We start from the raw sequence: 13,724 nt of genomic DNA, 5'->3' as shown, positions 1-13,724 counted from the left end.
CACCCCAGCACCTGCAGAGGAGCGGGAGGCAGCGGGATCCCAGGGACTCGCTAGCGAGCCAACCTAACGGAAATTATAAACTCCCAGTTCACTGAGAGACCATGTCTCCAAAAAAAAAAAAAAAATCAAGGTGGAACAGGTTAAAGGAAGACACATGCCATCAACCTCTGGTCTCCATGTGTACGTACGTATGGTTGTTCTTATTCTCTCTCTCTCTCTCTCTCTCTCTCTCTCTCTCTCTCTCTCTCTCTCNCACACACACACACACACACACACACACACACACACACACACCTACAGGAGCATGATACAAACACATATACAAGCATACACCACAGAGACGAGGAGATAAAGGTTGGGGAAAGTTCTATTCCATTGGCTACTGAGAAAGGGAAAAAGCACAAGACTTTATTTCCAGAAGTGTCTCATTTTGAACACACGGGGGGGGGGGGGCTAACTTTTGCCATTCTGAGTTTGTAGTTAGCACAGTGAAGCCTGCCTGTGCATACAGTTACCTAGCCTGACAGTTTCTTCTTGCAGCACCGTAAAAGCGTGAGAAATTATATCTTTCATGGTGCTTTATTTTCCTTCCTCCGTGAGGTTTCCAGATTTCTTCAGGGACACCTAAATTCATGAATCAGCACAGCTGGGCAGCAAGCAGGAACACCACTATAATACAAACATTTTTCTTGTAAAAATCTGTTTGGAAGATTCTGGACTGCTGGAGATTTGTTTTATGAAAGATGTTTCCCTCCGGATTATGTGACTGGAAACCCGATTCAAAGCATGCCTTCATCCCTTTTGCTTTTGTCTGGACAAGTGGTTGTAACATTGAGTTTTCAGCTTAAGCCCTGTATGAGACTTAAGTCATAAACCAGCAATTTCGGTTGGGAAGGACCAGAGACAAGCCGCTCCCCCCACTTCCTTCAACTGTGTTATTGCAGAAACAGAGGGCTATGCTTTTTTTGTTTTCAATGTTTGGGTTTTTTTGAGACCACCCTCCACGAATTGTTTTATTTCCCCTAAAAATGCCTTTGGGATCCTCCCAGTAATTTACAGAAGAGTGCAAACACTTTCTGAGGAAGCTTGATTAAAATGTTATAACCTGCCTCAGAGGCCATCTTGTTTGGATCTGTATCTCCACTGCTGAGCTCCTGGTTCTGCACCTTGATACACAGTTTCCTGTATTCAGCTGCTCCACTCTTGCCAATGTCAACTCTCTCAGGTCATCTCCCAGGCCTTTTAAAAGACACTGTTTCTTCCTGGTCTCTGCCTGCTCCTTTGTATCTTGTCTCTCTGTGCCTCCCTTTGCCTCTCTGCTCATCAGCATCTTCTACTGCTTCAAACTATGTTCTTAAATGACTGGCTAATAGCATCACTTCCGGGGGAGGGGGAATAACATTTCTCAGAGAGATCACAGTTTCTCTACAAAGTGTGTTCTCCTCTACTTTTAGCATGGAGCAGATGCATGTGGGCCATAAAAGTTCAAGAAACACCAGTGACAGTCTGGGCTCCAGTGTAGCCTTTTGAGGGCTTCACATCCATGTGTAATGTATAACAGCAAGCCTTTGCTGACCCTGGTTCTAGAATGTTCTTTGGAGATGTTTATATGTTCATTTTGTTTAAAAATGACCATGGTTTCTTTTTAAATTCATAATCAATGAGACAACAAGAATGTTAAACTCCTTTTTAGGGTTTCCTGTGTGAAAGTGGAAACCAGATCACCACCTTGAGTCTTCACAACAAGATCAGTAGATGTGAACGTCAACTTCTAGAGGGTACACAGCCACAAAGCTCAGGAGAGGAAACATCTCCCCTCCAAATATTGTTATTGTATTATTTGTTTCTGTTTTTGCACAATGCTCTAGATGCCTCTGTGAAGTATTAAGGGAAACTCAACTCTCACTTTCTTTTGACAGCATAAGAGAGAGACCCTTAAGATGACCAAGTACGTAGAGCTGGTTATTGTGGCAGACAACAGAGAGGTAAGGACCTGTGACACTACTCAGTACACTTGGTCTCAAAAAGAAATGAGAGAAAGGACTTAGCCAGTTAGGACTTGCTTTACCTCCATGTCTTCTTACCAACATTGGAGATGAGAATTTAAAAGTGGGCTTTTCTGACCCGAGGACACATAGGCCATTTAAGATGCATCTAGTGTAATATAATTACAAAGTTAACCTACCAATAACACAGGGTTTCTTTGTAGCTAAACTCTCTAAGTAAGGAGACTTATTTAAGGAGAGTGAGAGATGGCTTTAAATTACACTTTGACATTTTGGGAAAAGTTGGACATGTCTTAATCTGAATGAATGAATGAATGAATGAATGAATGAATGCTATACAAACATGGTAGAAAAATCCTTCCCTCTTGTGATAATGGCTTTGCATTGTTGGTTTTTCTTTCAATTCATTTTTAATCAATTTTCTTTAGTTTACCTTCCCTATGATTTCTTACAATTCCATTAACATATTATAAATTGATGACATCTTTCTCCTAAATGCACTCAACATCCAAACATGAAAACTGCTTGACAAGTCCTCAGAAAATCCTCCCCATTCTGGAAGGTCAACTTAAAGGAAAGAATGTGTTAACTTTCTCCAATTCTTCTTGGACATGTTGCCATGAGCTTTTTTTGCTTCTCATATTTAATGTTTAAAAGCAAATATAAAGGAAGTACCTCAGGAAGTTAAAATCAAGGCGATGATATGAAAAGTGACTTTGGAGAGTCTTCCCGTTGTCCATTTTATCGTTGCCAAAACATGTCTTCCTCCATCATTTATGAAGTGGGAAGAATTGCAAAAGTCACTGTTCTGTGAGCCCTTGGCTTGAGCCATTTGTACGGAACTGCAGGGACTCCCCAGCTGGGGAAACTACCTGGCACAATGGGATCCCCTTGTACTGTACTGAAGGGCCCCCCAGGAGTACAGGGTGTCACCAAAGCCCAGGGTCTGAGAGGAGGAACCCTGATTGATATTCTTACCATTATTAATGCTAGCATTTAAAATTGTTAAGTTTCAGAGGCAAGGAAAAGACCTGGAGAAAGTTAAGCAGCGCTTAATAGAGATCGCCAATCACGTTGACAAGGTAAGTTCCTTTGCAGATGATTAAATCATGCAGGTCATGCCAGTGTTCGGAAATGAAGTTGGAAAAAACTAAGCACACTTCCTCTGACTGAGCAGAAAGAGCAGAACCTGCCCCTGGGGCCTGTGCTTGTCCTCTGAGTGGCCCATGTTGTCCTCTGAGTGGCCCGTGTTGTCCTCTGAGTGGCCCGTGTTGTCCTCTGAGTGGCCAGTCCTCTGAGCAGGTGCTTTCCAGGTCCTGGGCTTCGGAGATTCCAGTCCTTGTTGATCTGGACCTGGAAGGCTTTGGGGACTCAGCTTCCTCTAGGATCTTGTCTTGCCAGGAAGTGTTCCAGCCTAAGAGACTTCTGGACAATCCATTAGACAGAATTCTGGTAGGGTGCATTGAAACTTCCAGAATTTGGTAGCCTGACCTCTTTCCTGCTCTCCAGTGTGGAGTTCATGATGCGCCAGCATGGACTAGAGGGTGGGCTCTACAGGCTCCACTGTCAGAACCCAGAAGCGAACTTCTGGTTCAGTCACCATGTTAGTCACCCTTCCATCCATATGAAAGATACCTGTAAGAAAAACTGTGGAGGAGGGTACCTTTATTTCTACTTATGGCTTTGGGAGTTTTAGACTAAGGTCTGCTGGTCCAAGGTTCTGGGCCATCATGCCAGACAGGATATGGCAGAACACAGTTGCTCAACTTCTGGTGGCCAGGGAGTCGAGAGAGGCAAGGCGTGACCCCCCCCCCCCCCAGTGTATCTTTTCAGGACGCACCTTTATAATCCTTAAGCTAGGCCCCTCCTCCCAGTAATAGCACACAAGTATTATTCCAGCCAAGCAATAACCATTTGTTTACATGAGAATCTTCACGACCCAGTCACATCTCAAGGATTGATGAACCAAGCCATTTGCAGAAGCTCCTTGGAGAACACTTCCTCTAAGAACAACAGCTATTGGAAGACCCTCACTGGGAACAAGGGAGACACCACCACCATTTTCACAAGATAATTTCTGGGGAGAAGAGCCCCTGGGAACCTAGTTCTTCTATAGCTTGCTGGCAAGGAAATGGAGGGGGGGGGTCTGTCTAAAGCGCCCTTCTCTCAGTGGCCCTCCTGCCAGATAGAATCTGACTGTTTGGGGCTAATGGATCTCATCTGAGGTAGGGATTCCCTTAGACGAGAGCTTACATATCACTGCTGGGGAGCCAGGGGATGGGCAGGAGCTTCCAAAGACTTGTCTGACGTCTTGTTCGCTGGCAGGGGTGAGGGGAGCGCCTGGGCATGAGTGTTTTCAGGTGTCCCCTGGAGACTTTCAGATTTTAAGGGGCTGGAAGCTCTACGGCCCAAAGCCAGGAATTCACCTGGTTCAGGGCTATACTACAGAAGCCACCAGTGGAGAGAAGGAACGGAGCTGAGCTTCTCAGTGGGAGCATGTCTCCTACCCATGACACCTATATGAAAAGGAAGATCTGGCTATAGCTGTGCCTCTTACAGCCAGGCCTCTGTGACATAACCGCCTTTCACACGGAGCATTTTTGAAGGACTCCTTGCTGCACCTTTCTTTCCAACCAATCCCGTTCTGTTCAACGTACATTTTCCAAAGGAGGAAGGCAAAAACCCTTCCATAAATTCATCTATACCCTACAAGAGCTTATAGACCTCACTGTCCTGAGTTCTGTGCACTATGAACTTAGAAGCCATTGGATTTGTAGTCCTTCTTTTTGTAGTCACAGCAGACCCATAGCAGGTAGACATAGAAACCCTTCTTCCAGTACCCAAGTGACTGCCCCTCAATGATGCTGTGAGAAGAGGTCTCTAGAGCTGCAGGTGAGAGCCACTCACTTCCCTGGGATAGGGGCAAGAGTTATTGCAGATGCAACAGTGATTTTGCAAGGTGGAGCATGGGTGAGAAGGTCCCAGTTCCTTCGTTAGACCCTTGAGACAGACTGAACTCTGGAACAACACATGGTTTTTAAGTATGTCTTAGTAGTAACGTTTTGTACATTACTGTGTATCCTAAAGTTGAAAGATGAAGGAGAATCCTGGTTAGGGAACCAGTCTTTCCGGAAGGGGTGGGGGTGGTAAAGGGTGGATCCAAGCATTATGCAGGAGTTAAGGCTGGGTCATAGTGACTGAGGATATGGGATAATTACCCACCTTCCATGCATGAAGCAAAGTCCCATCCCTGGCACCAGGTAAACTGGCCATGGTGGCACTTGCCTGTAATTCCAGCTCTTGGAAGGTAGAGAGAGGCAGGATATCAGAAGTCTAAGGTCATCCTCACCTACAGAGTGAGTTGGGGGCTAGCATGAGCTACCTGAGACCTGTCTAAAATGGAAAAGCAGGGTCATAACCAGGCTGAGGTGCTAGAGTTCCCTGGGGTGTTTTGTTTATTCACGTGACTGCCCTTTAAAATAATGCCTCCTAAATCATATCCTTCCTACTCTGCTCCGATTGACCTGAGGGGAGGCTTGGCACAGATCCATCAGAGTTTGCCTAAAATTGGTGACTTAAAGCAGAGACGCAATAACAGAAAATGAAAGGGTTACGTAGTTAAGAAACCAGGCTGGCACACTAACATCACCAAGAAAGACTGACATCTGATACCTCCAACCCCCTCTTCCCTAAAGAGTGAAAGGGCTCATCCTGACCCTCAGAAGTAAAAGGAAATGGGGGGGAGCTACCTTAACATCTGACTAGAAGCTGCTGAAACCCCATTTTAAAAAGTGATCCGCTGGTCCTCTGCATTATCTGTCTTTACATATTATTCTAGGTCCTGTCTTGCTTCATTCAGTTCATAAAACTGAAAAACGAGCAAATAGGGGAGGGGCCTACTAATAGCTTGAGCTAGTCATTAAAGAGCAATATGCTTCTAGAAGACCTTGGTCAAGTGTGCCAGCCTGGACAGTGAGGGCTGAGCCAATTTGCTGCGCACAAGGACACATTTAGCCCTGGTATGCCTGTTCACCTTTCTACAGCTCCTAGAGACCCTGGAGAGGACACTCAGACTCCTTGGGCAACTCTATCCACAGCTGCTGGCTTCAGGCAACATCAGACTTCCCAGTTTCACAACTACACTCTTGGGAGAGTCTCGACCCAAACCTCATTGACGGTCTCAGTGGCCACTTCGTTTGCTGACATCTTGGCTTAGTTTGGGCATTCTAAACTAATAGCATTTAGCTGTTACTGGCTTGGAGAAAGAGAACGCTTTAGACTGGAAGACGGGAGTGATTTAGAGACAAAAGTGAAGTCGTAAAAAGGGTCAGGGAAGCCCAGGTAGCAAGAGCAAAGTGGTCATGCTTCTAGAAAAGACTTAGAGGCATCCTCCCTGGGTCCAGATTACACTGCCACAGGAGCCTCTGTGGACTGAAGCTTTGCATCTTGAAGCCATCACGCCAACCCCAGCCTTCTTAAGCTGTGACGTCAGCTCCACGCCTCAGTAGCCATCCTCTGAAGGACTATGAATTACTTCTGCTGTCTTCACTCTTAGGACGGCCCCTCTTCTCCTCCTCCCAGGCTAGTTGCCTCAAGAAGGCAAGCTCTTCTGGGACCCTAGGGAATTCTACCTCCCTTGTTTCTTATCCGTTCCTTCCGGAAAGCTTTGACCCCCCTCCACCACAGCATTCTCTGGACTTCCTGTTGGTGCTATTGCTCAGTGGGACAGCATATCAGTTAACTGGATTCACGGGAGCACGTCCCGTGCCCTAAAGCCTTGTGCTAACCCTCTGAGCAGCTGAGCCAGGACGAAGCCATCCTAATCTTTATTTGTTCTGCTTGTGCCACATTCCTGCACACAGCAAGAACTGACAGCAAATATTTGTGGCTGTCGCATATGGAGGGCAATCACTCATGTGGGTCTCTGACTGTGTCTGCATACATTCTGGGATCCCTGAGCCAGGCAGGCATCTGCCAGGCTCCATTTGACCTATGAGGTTTTCTGAAAGTCTGGAATCATAGTACTCACAATGTGAGTGGCAGTTTTAATTATTCAGATCAGGATATCAGAGTCAGTCTGTCTGTGTACCAGGCCAGCCATGCAGTTACGATCCTGCATAATTTACCTGGCCCCTCCGAGCCTCGGTATCTCGACACTAAAATGGGAGCAGTAACAATTTCTAACTCGTAGAACTGCTTTGTGGACTAAACCAGGGTTTAGAAAGCACCTTGGCACCAAGCCTGAGTTGTACTTGTGCTCATTGAACTTAACTAAAAAGAGCCAAGATGACCTATGGGCAAATGAAGGAGGAACATTCAGTAAAGGAAGTAAAGAAGAGTGAATAAAGGCTTGCTATAGGCAAAGCACACATGGAAGTTAACCAACAGTACCAACTATAGACAGGAATTGACTAAGCCTGAAGTCTGGGCTAGGATATGGTTTGAGAGGCTCACAGAGGAATTCAACCTCTCCATTGGCATGAACAGCTTCCCTGGTCGGTATGTTGCTAAGTTAGTGCTGAGACAGATGATAGGTTAGGCCTGGGAGGATGTTAGTTCCTGCTTCCATTCGATACTCCTGAGCAGACACAGAGAAACAGTGTCCGTTTCTCAGAAGACAATCCTCTAGGCCATTCAGGATATCTGGCCCTAGGGACTCTTAGAAAGTTGGCATAAATATGAGCATTGAATATTTGTTTTCTGATTATTGTGACCTTTGTATATGACACAGCTGGGAATGCCATCTTGAGGGGTACCCCTGATTTTAGCAGGTATCATTCAGGATGCTCCTGAAACTGTTTTTCCTGGGAACCTTGGGCTGGAACTTTGCAAATAGGCACAAGTCGTGCGATTTCTTGATTAAAAACATGCTATCGGACAGGATTTTGCTTATGTAATTGTCTCATTAATGTATTAATTTCATATGGTCTTTGTTATCTGTTTTACCCCAACTTGGACCACTGCAATCAGCATAGCCTGTGAGATAATTTGTGCCCCAGCTGAGTTCTTTGAGTTCTTCTGCTGACCCTGTGTTCGCCATGTGACTCTGGGGATCAGCGAGGGAAAAAAAGATGAGCTTTCTTGCATGGGGTTGAGAATATAGGGTCAGATGCTCAGCCCTAGGGAGCTCCTAGCACTTCAGCTCACCACATTGGAATGGTGTTTAACTCTCAAATGAAAAGCTACTGGAATCCTTGTTCCTTGCTGGACAGATGTTACTAGAAATGTAGAAGATCGGCCTCCCTCTGGAGTTGGCTATAAAGCTATGCTTCTCTCCTTGTGTATCTAGGATCTCACAAGCAGGCGGGTGGGGGTGAGGGCTGGGAAGGGACTTTCTTGTTGCATGTGGACTTGTATGTCACTGGCATCAAAGATTAATAGGGCAGCACAGTGACTTGTGTCCTTATCTCTTAGCTGTGACCACAGTTATCTCCCTGTCAGTATGCTGTTACATATGAAGCAAGTGATTTGGAACAATTTACATGGCCCTTCCCAGCCTTATCATCTTGACTATAAAGGAATGATGTCAGTTCTTAACTGTATAGTTGCATGGTGGGCTAAACTATGGGTATAGAAGCCCCTTAGCATCAAGCCCAGGATGGACTGATGTACATTTCATGTTGGCCAGCTACTCAAGCTGCCCCTCCAGGCTTAGATGAGACAAGCCATCCTTTGACAACTAGATTTGTCTTCCCCCACCTCCTATGGATGGGGAAGGTGGCTTTGGTTAAAGCCATTACTCCCTCTATGTAGGGATGAAAGAAAAGACTTTCTTTGAGTCTGCTCAAAGCTTTCTCTCTCAAGCTCCTGTGAGAAGAGCTCCACATGACAGATCTTTCCATCTCACTCTTTGATACGGTAAGAAAAATATGGTCATAAATTTACTGCAGAAGGCTTTATCTATGCTTCTGTTATTTTGAAAGGCACTAAACTTACTAATTTGATAGATGATGGAGCATGATGGTGTCAGCCAAGGCTGAGTCTTTGCTGAGAAATTCAGATTCATTTTCAGTATCTCAGAACACTATACTTGAAATTATTATTATTATTGTTATTATTGTTATTGTTGTTATTGGCAGAAGTGTCTGAATGATCTTCATCTTGTTTTTTCGTGCAGTAGATATTAATTTCAAGCATATTAAATGGTAACCTACATCTATAGGCATACTTAAATCATGGCAAGTTATTTCTATGCACATGCAGTCAGACAAGAGAGAAATGGCTGATAACTTGAGCATCCAATTGTCAGCATTTGAGAGTCCAGTTAACATTCCACTTTGCATTCAATGCTAAGACTATTTCTTAAACTCTGTTGCCATGGGAGCAAAGGTGCACAGAGAAGGGTTTTCCTGACTTTCAAGAATGAACTGCAAACAGTGAAAATCAGTTCTAATTCTCTCTTAAGTTCCTGACTGTGATCCTCCAAGGATGCCCATTCTCTTAGTTTTACAGACCACTGAACATCCGGATCGTGCTGGTAGGAGTGGAAGTGTGGAATGACATCGACAAATGCTCTATAAGCCAGGACCCATTCACCAGCCTCCATGAGTTTCTAGACTGGAGAAAGATAAAGCTTCTACCTCGGAAATCCCATGACAATGCTCAGCTTATCAGGTGAGCAATGTCATCTTCCTCTATTAAAGATGCAGCGCCATGCGCTCATACTTTCCTGGGGTTACCAGAGCCACGTCTGCCTACACAGTATACTTCAAAGGGCTTGCTTCCCAGCCTGCATCAGGGCCAAAGCACATCCCTAGCTGCTACTACACATCCATCGGGGAAGACTCTTGTCCCCCTGCAGGACTCTCATTTATGGTCTGCCCCCCCATACTCTCCTCCCCCCATAACTGGCTATTTTCCTCTATGTTAGTTTTTCTGGTATTAGTCTTAATAAAATTGCCTCAAGTAGTCTATCATTCATGGAAAACTTTATGTTTTTGCAAGATCTGAGGGAAAGTCATATGAGTGAAGACTGTCAGGTACCTGGGGAAACACCTAGGGCCTTTCTCTTCTGTCGGAAGAGTTCTTGGTGGCTTTCCAGGTCAGTGAGTATCATCTAGACCTAGCAATTGTCACCCAGTCAGTATTCCACTGGACACCTGCTAGGACCCAGGTAGGTGCTTTGAGCATAACAATGATCAGTATTAAACCTTCTTGCTCTGGGGAATATCTTTCTGCTGAGAGAAAGCAGAAGAATAGAAAGCATTAGAGTACCAAGTGCTATGGAGATGTGAAAGGACAGGGGAGGTACAACTGTCCCAAAGCATCTGGTGAGTGGCTCCAGGTACCTTTGCATTTAAAAGAAGAAAATGTCCCTATGTTAGCCCGAATCCATGGGAAGCAGATGCTTTTGGAAACATGTTTATTTTAATCTTTAGGCACTTTATACTATTATTTGTTTGTTCTCATGTAACTTCAATCACCACAGCAAAACCTTCAGACACAGGGGATACTGTTCTTTGGCCAGTCAGATCTAGCTTGTTGAACATTCATGAGACAGGAACGAGATGACTCTGCCCTGTGTTCCTTTAGAAAACACCTCCATCCACCCTCAGTCTGTCGGTGGTCCCTGATCATTTACTCGAGCCATTTCTCCTGGGTCCCCTGTGGATGTGACTGATTTCTTCCCATTTCATGCACTAATCAGTCCTGCACTGTTAAAAAGTACAGTTTCATATGCTTTAAGTTGGAATGTTTTGTTTTTGTTTTTCCCCCACTAAAGGAATCTGTCCAACCTAAACATCTGGAAATAAGTTGACATCTTTAACCTTCTTAATTTACTTGTATATATAGTTGTAACCATTCATATGGTCTGTGTATATGAGCAGCGGTAAAGACAAAGGCTGAATGAAGTGCCTACTGCTGTGAATATGAGTGTATAGTTGGCCCTCCATATCTGAGGGTTCCGTACCCGTGGGTCTAACCAACCCCAAACCAGAAATTTTCAGAGAAGAGGACATATCTTTACTGAGCATGTACAGACCTTCATCTCTGTCATCTCTGAATAATTCAGTGTGATGATTGATAAACAACTTAGACTGCATTAAAGACAAGTGATCAAGAGATTGGATTGTATGGTTGCATAGGTTCTATGCAAACACAATGCTGTTTTATGCAAGGAATTGAGTATCTATGAGTTGTGGTACCCACAGAAGATTCAAAGTTTAATCTTCATGGATAACAAGGGATGATTCTAGTGTCATAGATAGATAGATAGATAGATAGATGATAGATAGATAGACAATTGATTAAAAAAGAAAAAAACAGAAGAGGGATGGAAGAAGCAACGGTATTTATATACTTGCTACGTCTGTCCAATTAATCATTGTGAAGATTTCACTTTGTTTTATTTTATTTTATTTACATGTATGAGTGTTTGTCTACATGTACCTCAGTATTAAACCTTCTTGCTCTGGGGAATATCTGTCTGCTGAGAGAAAGCAGAAGAATAGAAAGCATTAGAGCAGCAAGTGCTAGAAAGGACAGGGGAGGAAAGAAACCACATGTGCCTGATGCCCCCCAGAGGCCAGAAAAGGAAGTTGGATCCCCTAGGACTAGGGTTAGAGACAGCTGTGAGCTGTGAGTTGTGGGTGCTAGGAATCGAATCCAGGTCCTCTAGAAGAGCAAGCAGTTTGTCTAAAAGTGCTAGCTCTTCTTAACTGAGCCATCTCTCCAGCCCCATACTTGACGTTTCAGACTGTAACTGCACTGTCTGTTAGTACCTGGCCAACATAACATGACTAAATGGCTTGATTACTCTGTAGGAGTCCAACAAATACAGTCTTAACATTTTAGTGCATGAGGCTGGGATTAAGAAACCCGCTGAGACAGTTGATTGTTATAATTGGATTCATGATTAGGTTGAGATTCCAGATAGGAGAATGCCTTCTGGAAGTTCCCTTCCCAAAGCTTCCTCCCTGGTGTCAAGGCTTGGTGGGTGCTTGCCTGCTATACACTAGCTCTGGAGAAGTGATCGCCTTTCTGCTGGTTTCAGTCTCAAAGGCTATATTGGCAGAACACTTTGAAGGATTCTGTGTCTGGCTGATGATGAGTTACACAGGAAAGCAAATTCTAGCTACTACAGAAAAGCTCCCAAGCTGTCTCCTATGTTTCCTTTATTTCCTTTAGCAAACAGTGATTCCTGGTAACTTCTCGGCCTTTCCATCAGCAGGCATTGTTTCAAAGGAACAGCTCTTTACAGGAAGCAGGCAGACGACAACTTATAAATGCAAAGTAGCACCTGGCCGCTGTCTCAGACTGGACAGCAAAACTCTACAAGAATTATGGGGCCAAAAAAAAGATAAAAGTCTCAAGTAAATACCCCCTCCTCATGGCCAGCCTGCCTAACAAGATTTGAAATGTCGGGAAATGCATCTGTACTGCGTGAGATTAAAGGAAGTCCTTCCATTTGTTTTTGTAGTGGGGTTTATTTCCAAGGAACCACCATCGGCATGGCACCCATCATGAGCATGTGCACTGCAGAACAGTCCGGAGGAGTTGTCATGGTAAGCCAAAGATAGTATCTGGGAGATACCTTCCCCGCCTAATGACTTCCCCAGGAAATCTTCTCTTGTCAACTTCTTGAAGCTAGCTCCTTCCCATGGATGCTTTCTAGATTTGCCTCTCACTTTTACTCTACCCATATTTATAATTTATTTTTCCACTGTCAGGGACAGTTTAAAAGACACAGATATTCTTCAAGGAAGACAGACATGGAAGAGTGGCCCCTTCTGTGGAGAAATATTTCAACTGGCACTATTGGTCAAAGTATCTCAATCCAGGAAAGTTTCCTGATGTTGGGATGACCCAGGACATGGGGGTTGCCCTCGGTGCTCAATTGGAAGGGGGGAGGGGGCGGGAGGGATAGACTGTGGTCTCACCAAATGTTGCCACTCAAGTGATTTTTTGATGGTTCTGCCCCTGAGCCCAACAGTCAGAAGTTTGAGGTTTTTCACTATGTACCATTGCAAATGCTTTCCATACCTTCTGGCCAGAGCACAATTTGTCTTTATCATAACCTTATTCTTGGAAGGCAGACGCCTGGGTTTATTGCTTTACAGGGCTAACTTTGTCATATACGGGGCTATATATGTTTGTAGAAGGAAGTACAACGAGAAGCATGTTTGAGATTTCTTATGAGTTTAATGGAAGGAACTTAAACTTGCTGCCCAACAGGGGAGCTCCCTCCCAGTCTAACCCTTCTGAAAGTTCTAGAAAGGATTCTCACACCAGATTGTCCCTTGAGAATCTAGCGCCCTGCATGGTACCAGTTCTCAGACAGGGAGTATCCTTAGAGCCTGTCCCTCTATGTCTGTTAACTAAATACACTCTTGCCCTCCCAAGAAGCCATGACTCCCTCCCCACCCTCCATGTAGAGCTTCCTGAGTTGTAGTAAAGGGGGAAACAGTTACATTCTCCTGAGTGTTATTTTCTCTGCATACTGCCTAATCTAATCTTTCTAGTGACGGTACATAAACATTTTTCTCCCGTCTGGGAGCAGTGGTAGGTAATTTATGCAAACATGCACTGCGTGGGCAGACTATGTGGAGGGCCTGCACCCACTCGCTGGATAGCTGGCTTGAACCAGCTCCTCTCAGGTTTCCTTTGAACATGGAAGCCCTGCCGGTGATCTCCGCCATGGAAGTCACTGGAAAGTTTGGGTCTTTGCTGGTGCCAGGTTAATTTCAAGTCAGATCACAGCTATGTTTTCATAGAACA

The 13,724-nt window shown here is 44.6% G+C and overlaps 1 protein-coding gene across 1 annotated transcript in view; it reads left to right on the top strand.

Annotated features, from left to right (window-relative positions):
• Adam12 (ADAM metallopeptidase domain 12) overlaps window positions 1-13,724 on the top strand; it is a 324,955-nt gene that overhangs the window by 233,934 nt on the left and 77,297 nt on the right. Inside the window, exons 7-10 of the mRNA XM_021194809.2 lie at window positions 1,920-1,985; window positions 3,017-3,088; window positions 9,451-9,620; window positions 12,427-12,511. Of these exons, the coding sequence (XP_021050468.1) occupies window positions 1,920-1,985; window positions 3,017-3,088; window positions 9,451-9,620; window positions 12,427-12,511 (393 nt within the window). The remainder of the gene's footprint in view (window positions 1-1,919; window positions 1,986-3,016; window positions 3,089-9,450; window positions 9,621-12,426; window positions 12,512-13,724) is intronic.

The sequence above is a fragment of the Mus pahari genome, chromosome 1 (genome assembly GCF_900095145.1).
Source record: "Mus pahari chromosome 1, PAHARI_EIJ_v1.1, whole genome shotgun sequence".
In the NCBI taxonomy this organism is placed as follows: domain Eukaryota; kingdom Metazoa; phylum Chordata; class Mammalia; order Rodentia; family Muridae; genus Mus; species Mus pahari.
Note: the sequence above shows the minus strand (reverse complement) of the source record. Positions and strands in the feature narration are given on the sequence as shown.